Source organism: Salmo salar, chromosome ssa16 (genome assembly GCF_905237065.1).
Source record: "Salmo salar chromosome ssa16, Ssal_v3.1, whole genome shotgun sequence".
Taxonomy (NCBI): domain Eukaryota; kingdom Metazoa; phylum Chordata; class Actinopteri; order Salmoniformes; family Salmonidae; genus Salmo; species Salmo salar.
In genome coordinates, this window is record NC_059457.1 from 85,604,784 (window position 1) to 85,628,201 (window position 23,418).

The window sequence follows — 23,418 nt, forward strand, 5'->3', positions numbered from 1 at the left end:
AGTTTCATGAAGCTGAAATAAATGATCCCACAAATGTTCCAAGCTTATTTCTCTCTAATTTTGTGCACAAATTTGTTTACATCCTTGTTTATATCCCTGTTAGTGAGCATTTCTCCTTTGCCAAAATATGCCACACCTGTCAGGTGGGTGGACTATCAAGAAGCTGATTAAACAGCAAGATCATTACACAGGTGCACCGTGCGCTGGGTACAATAAAAGGCCACTTTAAAATGTGCAGTTTTGTCACACAACACAGATGTCACAAGTTTTGAGGGAGCGTGTAATTGGCATGCTGACTGCAGGAATGTCCACCAGAGCTGACAGTCCATGATGCTGACATAGAAGAATATGAACCATTTCTCAATAAAAACAGTTTTAAATGCCCTTTACTGGCTGTTTTCTTGACCGTTTCCTTACTCGGTTGGTTCACATTTGTATTTGGTGTGTGTGTGTGTTTGTGCACATGTTTGTGCATGCATGTAGATGTGGGTGTGTATTGGAAGACCCATAATTACAAAGCAATGTGTGAGCACTGTTAAACACACCTCGTACTTCTGACTGACAGGTAGGCAGGGAGGGAGGCCAAATGGCAGGACCAGCCTCTCTCAGGAGGGTAGGAGACATTCCACAGGTCTGGTGTTCAGGATCACACACACAAACAGGACAACACACACACAGGACAACACAAACAGGATCACACATGCATGTGAACACGCACACTCAGAACTACACGGTGCCAGAGAATCACAGATACACAGAAAGAGAGGGAGGATGGGAGAGAAGAGGGAAGGGAGAGAGAGAGGAGTAGAGAGAGGGAGAGGAAGGGAAAGAGAGAAGAGTAGAGAGAGGGAGAGGAAGGGGAAGGGAGAGAGAGAGAAGAGTAGAGAGAGGGAGAGGAAGGGAGAGAGAGGAGTAGAGAGGGAGAGGAAGGGAAAGAGAGAAGAGTAGAGAGAGGGAGAGGAAGGGGAAGGGAGAGAGAGAAGAGTAGAGAGAGGGAGAGGAAGGGAGAGAGAGGAGTAGAGAGGGAGAGGAAGGGAAAGAGAGAAGAGTAGAGAGAGGGAGAGGAAGGGGAAGAGAGAAGAGTAGAGAGAGGGAGAGGAAGGGGAAGAGAGAAGAGTAGAGAGAGGGAGAGGAAGGGGAAGAGAGAAGAGTAGAGAGAGATAAGAGTATAGAGAGAGGGGGAGAGAGAGAGGAGTAGAGAGAGGGAGAGAGAGAAGAGTAGAGAGAGGGAGAGGAAGGAAAGAGAGAGAGAGAGAGAGAGAAAGAGTAGAGCACCTCAGTCTGCTGCAGGGAGTGACCATGGGGGCTCTGACAGGCCTTCTCTCTGCGCTAGTCGCTCTGCTATGGACCCTCCCTCCAGGTCAGTCAGTCTACAATGTCAGCTGGATTGGATTTCATCTATTGGATCTGTTGTTTCTGTTTGGTTGGTAAAAGGACTTTTGAGATCAATGGGAACTCCTCATGGCATCAGACTGTCTTTATGTTGATCTCTGTTCTGTCTCCAGGGTCATTGGGTGAGGAATGCAGTAGTTTCAGACATCTGGAGAACGGTAGAACATTCTTCCGCTACAGCGGGCTGTATGTGACGTTCACCTGTAACCCTGGCTATAAGATCCATGGATATAGAACCAACAGCTGTGTGTCTGGACAATGGTCCAGGGAACCTCCAGTGTGTGTTGGTAAGTGACTTTAGACTTGAGTTTGATACATTTATTTCAAGTTACACGTCTCTCTCTCTCTCAATTTCTCAATAGCAAGGCTATGCTCACTGAGTCTGTACGTAGTCAAAGCTTTCCTTAAGTTTGGGTCAGTCACAGTGGTCAGGTATTCTGCCACTGTGTACTCTCTGTTTAGGGCCAAATAGCATTCTAGTTTGCTCTGTTTTTTTGTTAATTCTTTCCGATGAGTCAAGTAGTTATCTTTTAGTTTTCTCATGATTTGGTTGGGTCTAATTGTGTTGCAGTCCTGTGACTCTTCTCCAGGTTCATGGGTGCTGAAGACGTGGATGTTGATTAAAGCAGCCCTCCGCACCTCTCTGATTCAGAGGGGTTGGGTTAAATACGGAAGACACATTTCAGTTGAATACATTGTTGGACAACTGACTAGGTATCCCCCTTTCCCTCTCTGTAGGTGATGGCATTGTTATGGAAGGTTTGGGAATCGCTTCCTTTTAGGTGGTAGTAGAATTTAACGTCTCTTTTCTGGATTTTGATCATTAACTGGTATCGGCCTAATTCTGCTCTGCATGCATTATTTGGTGTTTTACATTGTACACAGAGGATAATTTAGCAGAATTCTGCATGCAGTCTCAATTTGATGTTTGTCACATTTTGTAAATTCTTGGTTGGTAAGTGGACCCCAGACCTCACAACCATGAAGGGCGATGGGTTCTATAACTGAAGTTTAGCCAGATCCTAATATGTATGTCACATTTTCTGTTCCTTTTGATGACGTAGAAGGCCCTTCTGGCCTTGTCTCTCAGATCGTTCACAGCTTTGTGGAAGTTTCCTGTGGTCCTGATGTTTAGACCAGGGTATGTATAGTTTCCTGTGGTCCTGATGTTTAGACCAGGGTATGTATAGTTTCCTGTGGTCCTGATGTTTAGACCAGGGTATGTATAGTTTCCTGTGGTCCTGATGTTTAGACCAGGGTATGTATAGTTTCCTGTGGTCCTGATGTTTAGACCAGGGTATGTATAGTTTCCTGTGGTCCTGATGTTTAGGCCAGGGTATGTATAGTTTCCTGTGGTCCTGATGTTTAGGCCAGGGTATGCATAGTTTCCTGTGGTCCTGATGTTTAGACCAGGGTATGTATAGTTTCCTGTGGTCCTGATGTTTAGGCCAGGGTATGTATAGTTTCCTGTGGTCCTGATGTTTAGGCCAGGGTATGTATAGTTTCCTGTGGTCCTGATGTTTAGGCCAGGGTATGTATAGTTTCCTGTGGTCCTGATGTTTAGGCCAGGGTATGTATAGTTTCCTGTGGTCCTGATGTTTAAGCCAGGGTATGTATAGTTTCCTGTGGTCCTGATGTTTAGGCCAGGGTATGTATAGTTTCCTGTGGTCCTGATGTTTAGGCCAGGGTATGTATAGTTTCCTGTGGTCCTGATGTTTAGGCCAGGGTATGTATAGTTTCCTGTGGTCCTGATGTTTAAGCCAGGGTATGTATAGTTTCCTGTGGTCCTGATGTTTAGACCAGGGTATGTATAGTTTCCTGTGGTCCTGATGTTTAGGCCAGGGTATGTATAGTTTCCTGTGGTCCTGATGTTTAGACCAGGGTATGTATAGTTTCCTGTGGTCCTGATGTTTAGACCAGGGTATGTATAGTTTCCTGTGGTCCTGATGTTTAGACCAGGGTATGTATAGTTTCCTGTGGTCCTGATGTTTAGACCAGGGTATGTATAGTTTCCTGTGGTCCTGATGTTTAGGCCAGGGTATGTATAGTTTCCTGTGGTCCTGATGTTTAGGCCAGGGTATGTTTAGTTTCCTGTGGTCCTGATGTTTAGGCCAGGGTATGTATAGTTTCCTGTGGTCCTGATGTTTAGGCCAGGGTATCTATAGTTTCCTGTGGTCCTGATGTTTAGGCCAGGGTATGTATAGTTTCCTGTGGTCCTGATGTTTAGGCCAGGGTATGTATAGTTTCCTGTGGTCCTGATGTTTAGGCCAGGGTATGTATAGTTTCCTGTGGTCCTGATGTTTAGACCAGGGTATGTATAGTTTCCTGTGGTCCTGATGTTTAGGCCAGGGTATGTTTAGTTTCCTGTGGTCCTGATGTTTAAGCAAGGGTATGTATAGTTTCCTGTGGTCCTGATGTTTAGGCCAAGGTATCTATAGTTTCCTGTGGTCCTGATGTTTAGACCAGGGTATGTATAGTTTCCTGTGGTCCTGATGTTTAGGCCAGGGTATGTATAGTTTCCTGTGGTCCTGATGTTTAGGCCAGGGTATGTATAGTTTCCTGTGGTCCTGATGTTTAGACCAGGGTATGTATAGTTTCCTGTGGTCCTGATGTTTAGGCCAGGGTATGTATAGTTTCCTGTGGTCCTGATGTTTAGGCCAGGGTATGTATAGTTTCCTGTGGTCCTGATGTTTAGGCCAGGGTATGTATAGTTTCCTGTGGTCCTGATGTTTAGGCCAGGGTATGTATAGTTTCCTGTGGTCCTGATGTTTAGGCCAGGGTATGTATAGTTTCCTGTGGTCCTGATGTTTAAGCCAGGGTATGTATAGTTTCCTGTGGTCCTGATGTTTAGGCCAGGGTATGTATAGTTTCCTGTGGTCCTGATGTTTAGGCCAGGGTATGTATAGTTTCCTGTGGTCCTGATGTTTAGGCCAGGGTATGTATAGTTTCCTGTGTGCTCTAGGGAAACGGTGTCTAGATGGAATTTGTATTTGTGTTCCTGGCAACTGGACCTTCTTTGGAACACCATTATTTTGGTCTTACTGAGATTTACTGTCAGGGCCCAGGTCTAACAGAATCAGTGTAGAATTTCTAGGTGCTGCTGTAGGCCCTCCTTGGTTGGGGACAGAAGCACCAGATCATCAGCCAACGGTAGACATTTGACTTCAGATTCTAGTAGAGTGAGGCCGGGTGCTGCAGACTGTTCTAGTGCCCTCGCCAAGTCGTTGATATATATGTTGAAGAGGGTGGGGCTTAAGCTGCATCCCTGTCTCACACCACAGCCCTGTGGAAAGAAATGTGAGTTTTTTTTGCCAGTTTTAACTGCACACTTGTTGTTTGTAATGTCGCATGTTTTTCCCCCAACACCATTTTCAATCAATTAGTATAAAAGACCCTCGTGCCAAATTCAGTCAAAAAATTTTTTTGAAATCAACAATGCATGAGAAGACTTTGCCTTTGTTTTGGTTTGTTTATTTGTTAATTAGGGTGTGCAGGTTGAATACATGGTCTGTTGTACAGTAATTTGGTAAAAAGCCAACTTGACATTTGCTCAGTACATTGTTTTCACTGAGGAAATGTACGAGTTGAGCTGTTAAATCTCCCTCTTTCGCTCTCTCTCTCAATTCAATTCAAGGGGCTTTATCGGCATGGGAAATGTGTTTGCATTGCCAAAGCAAGTGAAATGGATTAACAAAAGTGAAATAAACAAAAAATAAACTGTAAATATTACACTCACAAAAGTTCCAAAAGAATAAAGACATTTTAAATGTCATATGTTTATATACAGTGTTGTAACGATGTGCAAATAGTTAAAGTACAAAAGAGAAAATAAATAAATATTGGGTGAATTTACAATGGTGTTTGTTCTTCACTGGTTGACCTTTTCTTGTGGCAACGGGTCACAAATCTTGCTGCTGTGATTCCACACTGTGGTATTTCACCCAATAGATATGGGAGTTTATCAAAATTGGATTTCTCTCTCTCTCTTTCTTTCTCTCTTTCTCTTCTAATCTGTGTTGAATCTCCTGTGTGTGTATTCCAGCCTCTGGGTGTCTCAGCCCAGGGGATCTCCTGCAGGGGGTTACCAGTGTGACAGAGGACGGGTCCTGGGTTCTCTTCAGCTGTGATGCTGGTTACAGGCTCTATGGACACTCACTGCTCTACTGCAAGGGCCAGAACTGGAACGGCACCAAGCCTGTCTGCAAGGGTGAGAGACTTGACTTACTGACTTAGTCCTCTTTGCCCCCTTGGTGAGCGTCCACCGTGGCACTCCACCTCTCTCTTTTCAGTGTGAGGCCTGAGCGTGAGACAGCTGTGGATTACTATCAGCATGATATTCTACAGTAGGCTACCTCCTTCATGTGAACTAATTATAAAACATACCCTGTAATCTGATTTTTACCCTGCCTTAAACAAAGGCTGATGATGTCTCCTGGTATTGATCCTCCTCTGTGCCTCTCCCTCCTAGAGTCTGATGATGTCTCCTGATCCTCCTCTGTGCCTCTCCCTCCTAGAGTCTGATGATGTCTCCTGGTATTGATCCTCCTCTGTGCCTCTCCCTCCTAGAGTCTGATGATGTCTCCTGATCCTCCTCTGTGCCTCTCCCTCCTAGAGTCTGATGATGTCTCCTGATCCTCCTCTGTGCCTCTCCCTCCTAGAGTCTGATGATGTCTCCTGGTATTGATCCTCCTCTGTGCTTCTCCCCTCCTAGAATCTGATGATGTCTCCTGGTATTGATCCTCCTCTGTGCCTCTCCCTCCTAGAGTCTGATGATGTCTCCTGGTATTGATCCTCCTCTGTACCTCTCCCTCCTAGAGTCTGATGATGTCTCCTGGTATTGATCCTCCTCTGTGCCTCTCCCTCCTAGAGTCTGATGATGTCTCCTGGTATTGATCCTCCTCTATGCTTCTCCCTCCTAGAGTCTGATATGATGAGTTCATGGAAGGAGCCAGCCGTGCCGATGCCCAGGATCCAGAGCCAGAACCTTAATGTGCTGTCTGCTCTGAAGAACCACCTACAGCTTCACTACAATACCATCGCTAACACCGCCTCCAAGGATGTCTTCTTCAAGCCCATGTTGCTGGCCAACGCACCACCTAAAGACCCCCACACCCACCTAAAAGACCCACACTCCATAGGCCGCAGCCCCAAAGCTCACCTTGTGGAGGAGATTTTGAAAGACACCAGGGATTTAACAGACAGAGCAGGGGCCCCTGAGAAGCCCACTAGACCTCTGGCCTCCACATCCTCCTCTGCTACTACCGAGACCATTACTTCCACATCCAGCCTGCCGGTCGCTGAAGGGTATTGGCACCAGGGGACCTCCATAGCCCAGGCTGAGCAGGAGGATTCATTACCCAGGAAGGGGGTGCCGACAGGGGCCACCCAGTTGGAGCATGGCCAGGGCGTTACGGAGCCAGCAGATGTGAGCAGCACAGACACAAAGGAGCTCAGTGAGTCCAGCACAGACACACAGGAGCCCCGTCCTCAGAGACCCACTGAGACAAGCTCCACAAGCTTCATCAACTCTAGCAACACCACCAGCCACTGGGTCAGTGGAACAGACATGTATGGTCATCACATCCAAGTGAAGGAGACTGCATCATTATCTGATGATGATAACGATGCTGGTGAAACTCATCAACACAACGTGACCTCTCCGGATCTGGCATCAAACGGGTCCTCACAGGACAATGAAACCGACACAAGTGACAGTCATCACAGTCAGGCGAACGAGACATCATCATCGCCATTGTCCGGTGATGGTGAAACATCTCGACACAATGGGACCTCATCATATCTGGCTTTAAACAGGTCAGACCAGCATCTTATTAAGGGTGCTACAGAGGAGCTGCCCAGGCCTGTGACCCTAAACAGGCGTCCACTGTGCCCTTACCCTCCCCTGCCAGCTCATGGCACCTTCTACTTCCGTACGGTAGACAACCCCGGTCCCCGGGACTACAAACACTATATCCAGTACGCCTGCTATGCAGGGTACACACTGGCCCACGGGGATATCCACAGCTACTGTCTGCAGGGTGGACGGTGGAGTGGTGTCACACCTGTCTGCTTGGGTAAGTCACTGCACTATCATTCCCCATTGTGATGCCTCTACAGATTCTGTAGTACCAAATTGAAGAGCTACAGAAGGCCATAGAAGCTTTGTTCAGAACGTATGTTGCCGTGTTCACCTCATCGACTGTGTCCTCTGTGTTTGGGCAGGTGAGAAGTAAAGGGTCCCTGTACTTAAACCCTGTTAATTGATGTGTAGAGATGATGTGTATGGATGATGATGTGTAGAAATGATGTGTAGAGATGATGTGTATAGATGATGTGTATAGATGATGTGTGTGGAGATGATGTGTGGAGATGATGTGTGGAGATGTGTAGAGATGATGTGTATAGATGTGTGTGAAGATGATGTGCATAGATGATGTGTGGAGATGATGTGTATAGATGATGTGTGTGGAGATGATGTGTAGAAATGATGTGTAGAGATGATGTGTGGAGATGTGTAGAGATTATGTGTGGAGATATGTAGAGATGTGTGTATAGATGATGTGTGGAGATGATGTGTATAGATGATGTGTAGAGATGATGTGTAGAGATGATGTGTGTAGAGATCATTTGTAGAGATGATGTGTGGAGATGATGTGTAGAGATGATGTGTGGAGATGATGTGTATAGAATATGTGTATAGATGATGTGTGGAGATGTTTATATATGATGTGTATAGATGATGTGTATAGATGATGTGTGTGGAGATGATGTGTGGAGATGATGTGTAGAGATGATGTGTAGAGATGATGTGTATAGATGTGTGTGAAGATGATGTGCGGAGATGATGTGTAGAGATGATGTGTAGATTATGTGTATAGATGATGTGTAGAGATGATGTGTGTGGAGATGATGTGTAGAAATGATGTGTAGATTATGTGTATAGATGATGTGTAGAGATGATGTGTGTGGAGATGATGTGTAGAAATGATGTGTAGAGATGATATGTGTAGAGATGATGTGTGGAGATGATGTGTAGAGATGATGTGTGGAGATGTGTAGAGATGATGTGAATAGATGTGTGTGGAGATGATGTGCATAGATGATGTGTGGAGATGATGTGTAGAGATGATGTGTGTAGAGATGATTTGTAGAGATGATGTGTGGAGATGATGTGTAGAGATGATGTGTAGAGATGATGTGTAGAGATGATGTGTGTGGAGATGATGTGTGGAGATGATGTGTAGATGATGTGTAGAGATGATGTGGGGAGATGATGTGTAGAGATGATGTGTAGAGATGATGTGTGGAGATGATGTGTGTAGAGATTATGTGTGTAGAGATGATGTGGGGAGATGATGTGTGGAGATGATGTGTGGAGATGATGTGTAGAGATGATGTGTAGAGATGATGTGTAGAGATGAGGTGCAGAGATGAGGTGTATAGATGATGTGTATAGATGATGTGTAGAGATGAGGTGCAGAGATGATGTGTATAAATGATGTGTATAGATGATGTGAGTGGAGATGATGTGTAGAGATGATGTGTATAGATTATGTGTGTGGAGAGGTGTGTGGAGATGATGTGTGTAGAGATTATGTGTGTAGAGATGATGTGGGGAGATGATGTGTAGAGATGATGTGTGGAGATGATGTGTAGAGATGATGTGTGGAGATGATGTGTAGAGATGATGTGTAGAGATGATGTGTAGAGATGAGGTGCAGAGATGAGGTGTATAGATGATGTGTATAGATGATGTGTAGAGATGAGGTGCAGTGATGATGTGTATAAATGATGTGTATAGATGATGTGAGTGGAGATGATGTGTAGAGATGATGTGTATAGATGATGTGTGTGGAGAGGTGTGTGGAGATGATGTGTAGAGATGATGTTTAGAGATGAAGTGCAGAGATGAGGTGCAGAGATGATGTGTGGAGATGTCTATAGATGATGTGTGGAGATGTGTGGAGATGATGTGTATAGATGTGTATAGATGATGTGTAGAGATGAGGTGCAGAGATGAGGTGCAGAGATGAGGTGTAGAGATTATGTGCGGCGATGATGTGTATAGATGATGTGTGGAGATGTGTATAGATGATGTGTGGAGATGTGTATAGATGATGTGTATAGATGTGTATAGATGATGTGTGGAGATGATGTGTATAGATGATGTGTGGAGATGTGTATAGATGATGTGTGGAGATGTGTATAGATGATGTGTGGAGATGATGTGTATAGATGATGTGTAGAGATGAGGTGCAGAGATGATGTGTAGACATGATGTGTATAGATGATGTGTATAGATGATGTGTGGAGATGATGTGTGGAAATGTGTATATATGTGTAGATGATGTGTGGAGATGTTTATATATGATGTGTATAGATGATGTGTGGAGATGGTGTGGAGATGTTTATATATGATGTGTATAGATGATGTGTGGAGATGACGTGTGGAGATGTTTATATATGATGTGTATAGATGATGTGTGGAGATGATGTGTGGAGATGTTTATATATGTGTATAGAGGATGTGTATAGATGATGTGTGGAGATGATGTGTGGAGATGTTTATATATGATGTGTGGAGATGATGTGTGGAGATGTTTATATATGATGTGTATAGATGATGTGTGGAGATGTTTATATATGATGTGTAGAGATGATGTGTGGAGATGATGTGTAGAAATTGTGTAGAGATGATGTGTGGAGATGTTTATATATGATGTGTATAGATGATGTGGAGATGATGTGTATAGATTATGTGTGGAGATGTTTATATATGATGTGTGGAGATGATGTATAGATGATGTGTGGAGATGTTTATATATGATGTTTATATATGTGTATAGATGATGTGTAGATATGTGTATAGATGTGTGTATAGATGATGTGTAGATATGTTTATATATGATGTGTAGATGATGTGTAGATGTATGGAGATGTTTATATATGTGTAGATATGTGTATAGATGTGTAGATATGTGTATAGATTTGTGTGGAGATGTTTATATATGATGTGTATAGATGATGTGTAGATATGTGTATAGATTGTGTATAGATGATGTATAGATGTGTGTATAGATGATGTGTAGATATGTGTATAGATGATGTGTAGATGTGTGTATAGATGATGTGTAGATGATGTGTAGATATGTGTATAGATGTGTATAGATGGTGTGTATAGATGTGTATATGTGTATAGATGATGTGTATAGATGATGTGTAGATGTGTATAGATGATGTGTATAGATGATGTGTAGATGGATGTGTATAGATGTGTTTTAGGAGAGAAAGAGGTAATGAAAGGAGACGTGTGCAGCTCTCTCTGTTTTCTACATTTTTACCTCAGTGACATCACAAGATCTGTTTCAGGCATTATCTCTCAGTAACTGAGTGACTGACTGGCAGACTGAGTGGAATCACCAGGAAGTCAGTGCTGTGCTTGGTAGACTGCGGCAGCCGGTCCCAATTCACTTCTTTCCCCTTCCTCTTGGAACTAACCCTTTGATGGGTAAGGAGTGAATTAGGACCAGCTGTGGTTGTTGGAAGACAGTCCTATTTTAAATGGCTGGGGCTCAGTTAAGGTAAAGTCTAAATGCAGGAGTGGCCAACCCTACTTCTGGAGAACTACCCTCCTGCAGGGTCTTTATTCCAGCCCTACTCCTGGAGAGGCACCCTCCTGCAGGGTCTTTATTCCAGCCCTGTCGTAACACATACAACCTGCACACCTGCTATAGTCCTATACAGAATCACAATCCCCTTTATTCACCAAGCACATTTACATGTACCAAACATTTGACCTGGTGAAATGTTACCAGACATTAAACAGAATATACAGACAGACCATACAGGCAGACAGGATATACAGACAGGATATACACAAACAAATGTAATACAGGCATGAGACACTGACTTCTCCATCTCTAACCTCTGACCCTAGAGGTGACGCCCTGCGCCCTGAACAATGGAGGCTGTTCCCAGCTGTGTAGTGTGAAGCAGGAACAAGCTCAGTGTCACTGCAGACCAGGCTTCACCCTGGTAGAGGACCACCGTACCTGTAGAGGTCAGTAAAACAATCAATCGAGGTGAGAGATGAAGTGACTGTGTTTGAACCCAGGGTCTCCTGTGCGACACAAGACAGTGTTCACCCATTGCGCTAAAGCCGTAGCAAGTAAAGCAAGTACTCAAGGGACATGTTTCACTGAAACAACTGGTGCAAGAGCTACTACACATACACCATGCTTTGTGGTAGAAAGAAGTATTTCACTTTATGAGCCCAAAACCACTAGTCAGTGTTGTGTTGGTGCTCCTCCTTGTTGGGGTGAGGTCAAATGTCTTGTTTTTGTTGCCTTGACTACCCAAGATGTCTTCCTCCACAGTTTCTGACTAGCCAAGATGTCTTCCTCCACAGTCTCTGACTAGTCAAGAGGTCTTCCTCCACAGTCTCTGACTAGCCAAGATGTCTTCCTCCACAGTCTCTGACTAGCCAAGATGTCTTCCTCCACAACCTCTGACTAGCCAAGATGTCTTCCTCCACAGTCTCTGACTAGTCAAGATGTCTTCCTTCATAACCTCTGACTAGTCAAGATGTCTTCCTCCACAGTCTGACTAGCCAAGATGTCTTCCTCCACAGTCTCTGACTAGTCAAAAGGTCTTCCTCCACAGCCTCTGTATAAAGAACAGCTGTAGTGTCTGCACCAACAGGGTCTGCGATGTGATCATGATGCCCCCTAAATTCAATGATGTTTTTATAGCCTGAGTATGCCACATTTAGAGCTATACATTCTTGATCCATAACATCTTTAACACTCTGATCACAAGGCAGCACTGCAGAGGGACAAGCTACAGCATGAGGAAAGACCCCGTTAATATGTTTCATGACCTCTGTTCCACGGTGCACCTACAAACTAGTCTTTTGTGACAGCTGGACATTTGGTTTCGGGTGTCGAGTAAATAACTTGGGTCAAATGATCCACTTTAAAAGGTTGAAATTGGCTTCTGTTAAAAAAGGGTTTCACTGTTGAGAATTGCTTTCTCACTCTTTCTATTTTCCCTCAGTTTATTTCCAGGTAGTAACCCATCATTTATGTCTCAGAATAAAGTACTACCATGATTCACTGTCTATAAACAGGTGGTTTTCGCCTGTAGTCAGAGCTGACTATCACAATATCAACACATGGTATAATCTGTCTGACTCAGACAGGCGTACCTGTCAGGTATTTCGTTGTGTTGAGGAAAGGAGGACCAAAATGCAGCGGGATTGTGGACACTCATGTTTATTCCTGATAAAAACAGGTAAGGTATCCACTTGAAGAAAAAACTAAACAATACTCACAACGGCAACAGTGTGGCAGGCTCAAACAAACGCAGTACACACAACAATCTCCCACAAAAGACACATACAAACACACCCTAATATATGGGACTCTCAATCAAAGGCAAATGGACAACACCTGCCTTCAATTGAGAGTCCCAACCCCAATTGACCACACATAGATATACAACAGCTAGATCAATCATAGACATACATAACAAGGAACAGTGCCCAAAAACCCCGGAATACACAAATCAAATCCCCTACAACAAACACACCACCCCGAATACCATAAAACAAATACCCTCTGCCACGTCCTGACCAAACTACCATACCAATTAACCCTTATACTGGCCAGGACGTGACAGTACCATACAGCAGAGATAAATATTCATTTACACATTCCAATAACACACACACACACCACACACCACACACACACAGACTCCACACAATCACACACACACACACACCACACACACCACACAATCAATCTCACACACACACACACACACACACACCACACACACTCACACACCACACAATCAATCACACACACACACACACACACACACACACACACACACACAATCAATCTCACACACACACACACACACACACACACACACACACACACACACACACACACACACACACACACACACACACACACACACACACACACACACACACACACACACACACACACACACACACAGCTACAGGTGCTCTCCTGGGAAAGAGCAGGAGCTCAGCTAGCAGGTACAGTAGTTGATATATCTTCCTGAGTTGTTTTCCACACACTGCAGCTTCCTCTATAAACCAGATGTTTTTCTCCCAGTCTGTTAGTCTCTCTGTATTTGTCATATTGAAACGGGCCAGACCACTGAGACCAGGGCTGCAGATCAAATCAGTGGAACAGAAGAGGTGGATGTTAGCTAATACATACTGTTGTCGCAGACAGAACACTGACACGATCAAAACAAAAGGCCATCATCACACATCACCTTTGTCGTACATGAAAGCCAACGGTGCATGCCTGGTCTCCATGGTAATGAGGAGTGCCAGAGCGAGAGAAAATGAGAGACAGCGAGAATCAAAGCGAGAGAGAGCTGCTCTACTCTTTCATCTCAGGGCCTTTGTGACATCAGCATCAGACAGGCCACTTTCCTAATTGTGTGTGTGTTCCTCTGCGTACGCACAAACGTGTGTTTAAACCCATACCTGTGTGTGTCCTCGGTGCAGATGTGGATGAGTGTGTGGAGGGCCAGCAGCAACAGCGCTGCCAGCAGACCTGCGTCAACACCTTTGGCTCGTTCCGCTGCTCTTGCCCCTACGGACACGTCCTGGCCGGGGACGGAAGGGCCTGTGTGGCTGAGTGTCCAGCAGGGTACAGGAAACAACCCTCAACCCCAATACCTGGAGGAAACTCATCCAGAAAGGAGTGTGTAGGTAGGAGACACTGGGATGCTGTAGGTTTAGCAGAAATGAATAGAATGCCACAACTTTTAATTAGACTAGTGGAATATCTCTCTCTTAAATACCCTCACGGAAATCGAATTAGCATAATCAAATCAAATGTATTTATATAGCCCTTCTTACATCAGCTGATGTCACAAAGTGCTGTACAGAAACCCAGCCTAAAACCCCAAACAGCAAGCAATGCAGGTGTAGAAGCACGGTGGCTAGGAAAAACTCCCTAGAAAGGCCAAAACCTAGGAAGAAACCTAGAGAGGAACCAGGCTATGAGGGGTGGCCAGTCCTCTTCTGGCTGTGCCGGGTGGAGATTATAACAGCACATGGCCTAGATGTTCAAATGTTCATAAATGACCAGCATTGTCAAATAATAATAATCATAGTAGTTGTCGAGGGTGCAACAAGTCAGTAACACAAGAGTAAGTGTCAGTTGGCTTTTTCATAGCCGATCTTTGAGAGTATCTCTACCGCTCCTGCTGTCTCTAGAGAGTTGAAAACAGCAGGTCTGGGACAGGTAGCACGTCCGGTGAATAGGTCAGGGTTCCAGCAGGTCTGGGACAACAGGTCTGGGACAGGTAGCACGTCCGGTGAACAGGTCAGGGTTCCATAGCTGCAGGCAGAACAGTTGGAACTGGAGCAGCAGCACGGCCAGGTGACTGGGGACAGCAAGGAGTCATCAAGCCAGGTAGTCCTGAGGCATGGTCCTAGGGCTCAGGTCCTCCGAGAGAGAGAAAGAAAGAAAGAGAAAGAGAGAATTAGAGAGAGCATATTTAAATTCACACAGGACACCGGAAAAGACAAGAGAAATACTCCAGATGTGACAGACTGACCCTAGCCCTCCGACACATAAACTACTGCAGCATAAATACTGGAGGCTGAGACAGGAGGGGTCAGGAGACACTGTGGCCCCATCCGATGAATCTTCCCATAATCCTCCCATAAAAATCCATCATTTAATGCTAGAGACATCTCAATCCACCACATCAGCCAATGCTGCACTTCTGCATCTGCGGTGAAATATGGCACAGCTAGAGCGGGGTTTGTCAGACCATGAGGCATCCCGAAAATCGGTCTCTCAAAATATCGTCTGTAGCATCCAAACACCTCCATGGAAAGATTAGACTCAAGAACATGATGGGGTTTTCCCTTTTGCTCTATGACCCCCACAAGCATCTTGGGACTCCTCTGACGTTGGTACAGACGATCTGGCAACTTCTGTCTGTAGCGTCCGAACGGTTTGGGCTACAAACTAATATGACCCCTCTGTGGAAAGGTGAGACTCTCACAAACACATATTTTGATCTACAATGCTCACAAGACTCTTCCTTCACATAGTGTAGGAAAAGCAGCCAACAAGTGCTCAGCATATGTGGGAACTCCTTCAAGACTGCTGGAAAAGTATTCCTCATGAAGCTGGTTGAGAGAATGCCAAGAGTGTGCAAAGCTGTTATCAAGGCAAAGGGTGGCTACTATGAAGAATCTGAAATATAAAATATATTTTGATTTGTTTAACAATTTTTTTGGTTACCTCATGATTCCATTGTTATTTCATAGTTTTGATGTCTTCACTATTATTCTACAATGTAGAAAATAGTAAAAATAAAGAAAAACCCTTGAATGAGTAGGTGTGTCCAAACTTTTGACTGGTACTGTATATATTTTTATATTTCAAGGGGTCTTAAAATTCAAAAATCAAATAACTAAATGATCCTTGGTAATGACATTCTTAAAACAATTCCATGTAGCTTAGTGGAATCAAAAGAAAATCGATACAACAATGTCATTCAGCAAACAAAATGTGTATGGCGATCAGGTTGTCTTCAACGCTGGAATGACACTGATCCTTTTACAGACATCAATGAATGTGAGGAGCCAGAGGTCAGTGTACCTGGACACAGGTGTCAGTGGAAGTGTGTGAACCTGCCTGGCTCCCACCGCTGTATCTGTCCCAGAGGCTACAAACTGTACTCAGACAGACACCACTGCAGAGGTGAGATAAATACACATCCATACCCACACACACACAGTAGACATAAATTGATCAAACGGAAGTCTTCGGCAAATCTACGATCACCAATCACTTCCAATGATATTTTTCTGACCAGCCCTTACCCTGTTTCATCAACAGATATCAATGAGTGCAGCCGTAAGAATGGTGGCTGCTCTCACCGGTGCCTGAACCATAAAGGAAGTTACCAGTGTTCCTGTCCTGCCTCTCACCGCCTCTCCCCCTACAGTAGGAAGAAGTGTCAGCCAAGGAAAGAACTGCAGAGTAATGTGTAGCAGAGATGGTGTGGAGATCATTTAAATTTAAATGTCATTTATTCTATTGCTTCTACCGTCCCTCTGTTCGGCCCTTGAACAATGACTTCTACAATTGAATCTACATTTTGTCAGGCGTTAGATTTTTTTGGTCAGATGATTGAGAACAGTATAAAAAAAACATCTTAAAATATTATTGTCATATCAGAACATATCTGTAACATTGATTGAGGCTTGGACTGCATTATACAGACATATAGCTGAAGAGAAACCAGAAGAACACCTTATTAGTTTAGGGATTTAATTGATGGCGTTTAGATACATTTCCTCAAATGATTACATGTTGTTTTACAAGGTAGTGTGAATGAATGAGTGAAAACATGTTGTCAGACACTGTTATAATTGATTAGTAGAATTGATCCCCTCAAAATGTCCTCAACTTGGTCCACGTGTCAAAATGTCCTCAACTTGGTCCACGTGTCAAAATGTCCTCAACTGCAGACTTATAACATGGCCATGGCCATGTCCATAGGAATATCAAATGTCATTTTTTGATTAAAAGTGACAGTATTAATTGTACTTTAGTCTGTTATATAAACAGTCATAGTGCTTGTTAAAAATAAATTATTTCTATGTATCCACTATATTTATAGTCTCTATGGAAATGTACTCTTTATATATATATATATAAAATAAAATTAGACACAAAAACAGAACTGTTTCAGCCTCAGTCGTCCTTAACTGCAAACAGATTCTCCCTTTCCTTATGGTCTCAACTATAAGCCTGCTGGGATGCTAATGTCTAATACACAGTGTTGTACAGAATGTTTACGGCAAAAGGCTGAAATATGGCATACTCAAATGGAATGAACCGCTGTTGGACTGATTCAACCATGTTATATATAATCACATTGCCATTATTTTACTTCACAGATAAACACACATTCACATTAGCAGCTATGAAGGCATAGCTGGATAAATGAACAGTATTTGTGACACATACAGTGGTGATGGTGAGCAACACTTCAGATAACATGAGGTAAATGTCATTTTCCAGTGGGATTAAAGGTACACAGTCAGCTGCAGTACTTCAACACGGGATAACATAGTAACGTCTGGAAATGTTTATTACCCCACATTCTCACAAGACAGGGTGAGACTGATACAATAGAGGAGGGTTAGGAAAAATACACTCATTATATCATATTAGATTGTTTTAAACAACTAGATCTGATTTGCACATATATATTAAATGTTAAAATAATAAATAATTTTAGTACAGTGTGTAGTCCAACACTCAAAATAAAAAACGAACATATTTCATTTGAAACCTGCTATATTATTGATTATATTCAATCAATTAGCTGCAATAAAACTCCTTTGAGTAGAGTGTGTTGTGTATATCTTAGTCATAGGTCATAGGTCAATCCCCATCCAACTTCCTACCTAAGTCTAGTTCTCCCCCTTCTCTCTGAAGTGTGCACTCATTCACTTCCCTTCAACAATTCAATCCAATGATTTTAAATCATCCTTGAATGGGAGTGAACGAGTGTACACTTGGGGAGAATCGGAACTAGGCACTAGTGTTTCCTTCCACACTATAATATAATACTCGACTAGTCTCCCTTGATAGCTGCCTGCGAGGCCAGGGAGAGCGCTATACATCAAACCCAGTCTGATAGTTCATTGCATGAGACAGGTAGACTGTGGCAGGAAGTCTTGTAGGTATGTGACCACAGCCTTGGAGAGGTAGGTCATGGTACCGTAGCTGCCACTAGGGGCGCTGTCATAGAAGAAGTGACATATCCCCGTGGCTGGATCCTTCTCCAGGAAGTACTCATTGGCTCCATGGGTCCTCTGGAACATAGAGGACAAGGCTGATAGGTAGATACAGATCATGTTGTCTAGGTAGAAAATAGGTCTTATTCCAAACTGAGACATGGGGTCTGATCCCACTTCTGACACCGTGTTACAATATGATAGTCATGTGGACGAGTCAGGCAGACACATGACTCTAGTTAACATGATAATATGGCAACGATACAGGACAGACATCCAGGTCATTGAACTGGACCATCACACATTAACCCTTTATAGGACATTACTTTCTAGTGACCGTCACACATTAACTCTTTATAGGACATTACTTTCTAGTGACCGTCACACATTAACTCTTTATAGGACATTACTTTCTAGTCACCATCACACATTAACCCTTTATAGGACATTACTTTCTAGTCACCATCACACATTAACCCTTTATAGGACATTACTTTCTAGTCACCATCACACATTAACCCTTTATAGGACATTACTTTCTAGTCACCATCACACATTAACCCTTTATAGGACATTACTTTCTAGTGACCGTTACACATTAACCCTTTATAGGACATTACTTTCTAGTCACCATCACACATTAACCCTTTATAGGACATTACTTTCTAGTGACCATCACACATTAACCCTTTATAGGACATTACTTTCTAGTGACCGTCACACATTAACCCTTTATAGGACATTACTTTCTAGTGACCATCACACATTAACCCTTTATAGGACATTACTTTCTAGTGACCGTCACACATTAACCCTTTATAGGACATTACTTTCTAGTCACCATCACACATTAACCCTTTATAGGACATTACTTTCTAGTGACCGTCACACATTAACCCTTTATAGGACATTACTTTCTAGTCACCATCACACATTAACCCTTTATAGGACATTACTTTCTAGTGACCATCACACATTAACCCTTTATAGGACATTACTTTCTAGTCACCATCACACATTAACCCTTTATAGGACATTACTTTCTAGTGACCATCACACATTAACCCTTTATAGGACATTACTTTCTAGTGACCGTCACACATTAACCCTTTATAGGACATTACTTTCTAGTGACCGTCACACATTAACCCTTTATAGGACATTACTTTCTAGTCACCATCACACATTAACCCTTTATAGGACATTACTTTCTAGTGACCGTCACACATTAACCCTTTATAGGACATTACTTTCTAGTGACCGTCACACATTAACCCTTTATAGGACATTACTTTCTTGTGACCATCTCCGTGGCCTTGTGGGAATAGTTTCCACCCTGAGATTGGAAGCTTGGGGGTTCGATCCCTGGTCGAGTCATACCAAACACTTTAAAAATGGGACCCGATGCGTCTCTGCTTACAGATTTTCCAGAGGGTGTACTTACTTGTACATCACGCTATAGAAACAGGAAAAAGGCTCCTGCCCTATGGGCCGTTCTGGCTCAGACTTACCTGGTCCTGTAAGAAGAGGTCATTGGCCATGTGTACGATGCGGTCTATCAGGATGATTCCTCCGATGTTGTCCACATCCATGTCAGCCACCAGAGTCAGCACCATCACAGCCTCCACCAGCAGCTGTCTGTACTCTGGCTGGGGGACGTGGTTCAGAACAGACTCCACGTGCACCGCAAACTTGATCTCACCCTCTGTCATCTGTAGGCAGGGACACAACGTCGGAGTCAGAACGGTTTCCCAGACACAGATTGAATCTCCATCAAGGGATCTATCTGTGCCAATCAGAGTGTCTGAAATGAAATCTTATTTCCTACTATTATAGGAAGCAACATTTGTTGTAAAGGTGAAACACTGTAGGCAGAGAGATGTTCCTTGATGTCGTGTTGCTGTTTGGGGGTCTAGGGGGGTTACTGCACATTATAAATGTTGTTGTAAAAAGGGCTGTTATAATCTCCACCCGGCACAGCCAGAAGAGGACTGGCCACCCCTCACAGCCTGGTTCCTCTCTACCCGGCACAGCCAGAAGAGGACTGGCCACCCCTCACAGCCTGGTTCCTCTCTACCCGGCACAGCCAGAAGAGGACTGGCCACCCCTCATAGCCTGGTTCCTCTCCACCCGGCACAGCCAGAAGAGGACTGGCCACCCCTCATAGCCTGGTTCCTCTCTACCCGGCACAGCCAGAAGAGGACTGGCCACCCCTCATAGCCTGATTCCTCTCCACCCGGCACAGCCAGAAGAGGACTGGCCACCCCTCATAGCCTGGTTCCTCTCCACCCGGCACAGCCAGAAGAGGACTGGCCACCCCTCACAGCCTGGTTCCTCTCTACCCGGCACAGCCAGAAGAGGACTGGCCACCCCTCACAGCCTGATTCCTCTCTACCCGGCACATCCAGAAGAGGCCTGGCCACCCCTCACAGCCTGATTCCTCTCCACCCGGCACAGCCAGAAGAGGACTGGCCACCCCTCACAGCCTGATTCCTCTCCACCCGGCACAGCCAGAAGAGGACTGGCCACCCCTCACAGCCTGATTCCTCTCCACCCGGCACAGCCAGAAGAGGACTGGCCACCCCTCACAGCCTGATTCCTCTCCACCCGGCACAGCCAGAAGAGGACTGGCCACCCCTCACAGCCTGATTCCTCTCTACCCGGCACAGCCAGAAGAGGCCTGGCCACCCCTCACAGCCTGGTTCCTCTCTACCCGGCACAGCCAGAAGAGGACTGGCCACCCCTCACAGCCTGGTTCCTCTCTACCCGGCACAGCCAGAAGAGGACTGGCCACCCCTCACAGCCTGATTCCTCTCCACCCGGCACAGCCAAAAGAGGACTGGCCACCCCTCACAGCCTGATTCCTCTCCACCCGGCACAGCCAGAAGAGGACTGGCCACCCCTCACAGCCTGATTCCTCTCCACCCGGCACAGCCAGAAGAGGACTGGCCACCCCTCACAGCCTGATTCCTCTCCACCCGGCACAGCCAGAAGAGGACTGGCCACCCCTCACAGCCTGATTCCTCTCCACCCGGCACAGCCAGAAGAGGACTGGCCACCCCTCACAGCCTGATTCCTCTCCACCCGGCACAGCCAGAAGAGGACTGGCCACCCCTCACAGCCTGATTCCTCTCCACCCGGCACAGCCAGAAGAGGACTGGCCACCCCTCACAGCCTGATTCCTCTCTACCCGGCACAGCCAGAAGAGGACTGGCCACCCCTCATAGCCTGGCTCCTCTATAGGTTTCTTCCTAGGTTTTGGCCTTTCTAGGGAGTTTTTCCTAGCCACCGTGCTTCTACACCTGCATTGCTTGCTGTTTGGGGTTTTAGGCTGGGTTTCTGTACAGCACTTTGAGATATCAGCTGATGTAAGAAGGGCTATATAAATACATTTGATTTGATTTGAATTTGATTTGGTAGTGGAGGAAGACAGCACATATCCATCTATAAACAGACCATGACACTAGATACCTCTCTGGTAGTGGAGGAAGACAGCACGTATCCATCTATAGACAGACCATGACACTACATACCTCTCTGGTAGTGGAGGAAGACAGCACGTATCCATCTATAGACAGGCCATGACACTACATACCTCTCTGGTAGTGGAGGAAGACAGCACGTATCCATCTATAGACAGACCATGACACTACATACCTCTCTGGTAGTGGAGGAAGACAGCACGTATCCATCTATAGACAGACCATGACACTACATACCTATCTGGTAGTGGAGGAAGACAGCACGTATCCATCTATAGACAGACCATGACACTACATACCTCTCTGGTAGTGGAGGAAGACAGCACGTATCCATCTATAGACAGGCCATGACACTACATACCTCTCTGGTAGTGGAGGAAGACAGCACGTATCCATCTATAGACAGACCATGACACTACATACCTCTCTGGTAGTGGAGGAAGAAAGCACGTATCCATCTATAGACAGACCATGACACTACATACCTCTCTGGTAGTGGAGGAAGACAGCACGTATCCATCTATAGACAGACCATGACACTACATACCTCTCTGGTAGTGGAGGAAGGAAGCACGTATCCATCTATAGACAGACCATGACACTACATACCTCTCTGGTAGTGGAGGAAGGAAGCACGTATCCATCTATAGACAGACCATGACACTACATACCTCTCTGGTAGTGGAGGAAGACAGCACGTATCCATCTATAGACAGACCATGACACTACATACCTCTCTGGTAGTGGAGGAAGGAAGCACGTATCCATCTATAGACAGACCATGACACTACATACCTCTCTGGTAGTGGAGGAAGGCAGCACGTATCCATCTATAGACAGACCATGACACTACATACCTCTCTGGTAGTGGAGGAAGGAAGCACGTATCCATCTATAGACAGACCATGACACTACATACCTCTCTGGTAGTGGAGGAAGACAGCACGTATCCATCTATAGACAGACCATGACACTACATACCTCTCTGGTAGTGGAGGAAGGAAGCACGTATCCATCTATAGACAGACCATGACACTACATACCTCTCTGGTAGTGGAGGAAGACAGCACGTATCCATCTATAGACAGACCATGACACTACATACCTCTCTGGTAGTGGAGGAAGACAGCACGTATCCATCTATAGACAGACCATGACACTACATACCTCTCTGGTAGTGGAGGAAGACAGCACGTATCCATCTATAGACAGACCATGACACTACATACCTCTCTGGTAGTGGAGGAAGACAGCACGTATCCATCTATAGACAGACCATGACACTACATACCTCTCTGGTAGTGGAGGAAGACAGCACGTATCCATCTATAGACAGACCATGACACTACATACCTCTCTGGTAGTGGAGGAAGACAGCACGTATCCATCTATAGACAGACAATGACACTACATACCTCTCTGGTAGTGGAGGAAGGAAGCACGTATCCATCTATAGACAGACCATGACACTACATACCTCTCTGGTAGTGGAGGAAGACAGCACGTATCCATCTATAGACAGACCATGACACTACATACCTCTCTGGTAGTGGAGGAAGACAGCACGTATCCATCTATAGACAGACCATGACACTACATACCTCTCTGGTAGTGGAGGAAGACAGCACGTATCCATCTATAGACAGACCATGACACTACATACCTCTCTGGTAGTGGAGGAAGACAGCACGTATCCATCTATAGACAGACCATGAC

General features: G+C 44.8%; 2 protein-coding genes across 3 annotated transcripts in view; one reads left to right on the top strand and one right to left on the bottom strand.

Moving 5' to 3' along the window:
• Positions 1 to 1,209: 1,209 nt before the first annotated feature.
• On the top strand, positions 1,210 to 16,716 carry LOC106574899 (latent-transforming growth factor beta-binding protein 3). Of its 2 annotated transcripts, XM_045698333.1 has the most exons (8): positions 1,210 to 1,360; positions 1,506 to 1,679; positions 5,435 to 5,599; positions 6,312 to 7,466; positions 11,330 to 11,452; positions 13,949 to 14,155; positions 16,032 to 16,169; positions 16,308 to 16,716. In XM_045698333.1, exons 1-8 carry the CDS (start codon positions 1,300 to 1,302, stop codon positions 16,460 to 16,462), a joined length of 2,178 nt encoding a protein of 725 aa, XP_045554289.1. In that variant the 5' UTR covers positions 1,210 to 1,299; the 3' UTR covers positions 16,463 to 16,716. The 2 variants fall into 2 exon arrangements, with proteins under 2 accessions (XP_045554289.1, XP_045554288.1); XM_045698332.1 differs by lacking the exon at positions 1,210 to 1,360 and having other exon boundaries at positions 1,374 to 1,679.
• A 9-nt stretch (positions 16,717 to 16,725) lies between these two features.
• The window catches only part of LOC106574892 (phosphorylase b kinase regulatory subunit alpha, liver isoform), a 36,265-nt gene continuing 29,572 nt past the window's right edge, over positions 16,726 to 23,418 (bottom strand). The window contains exons 29-30 of the mRNA XM_045698325.1: positions 19,732 to 19,932; positions 16,726 to 18,298 (exon numbers count right to left, since the gene is read on the bottom strand). Of these exons, the coding sequence (XP_045554281.1) occupies positions 18,125 to 18,298; positions 19,732 to 19,932 (375 nt within the window). The 3' untranslated portion in view covers positions 16,726 to 18,124. The remainder of the gene's footprint in view (positions 18,299 to 19,731; positions 19,933 to 23,418) is intronic.

Bases quoted from the DNA above. Each gene is read 5' to 3' on its own strand.
- LOC106574899 (XM_045698332.1), top strand. From the start codon at position 1,376: ATGTCAGCTGGATTGGATTTCATCTATTGGATCTGTTGTTTCTGTTTG. The intron at 5,600-6,311 runs GTGAGAGACTTG...TCTCCCTCCTAG, and splicing joins CACCAAGCCTGTCTGCAAGG to AGTCTGATATGATGAGTTCA. The intron at 14,156-16,031 runs GTAGGAGACACT...ATCCTTTTACAG, and splicing joins ATCCAGAAAGGAGTGTGTAG to ACATCAATGAATGTGAGGAG.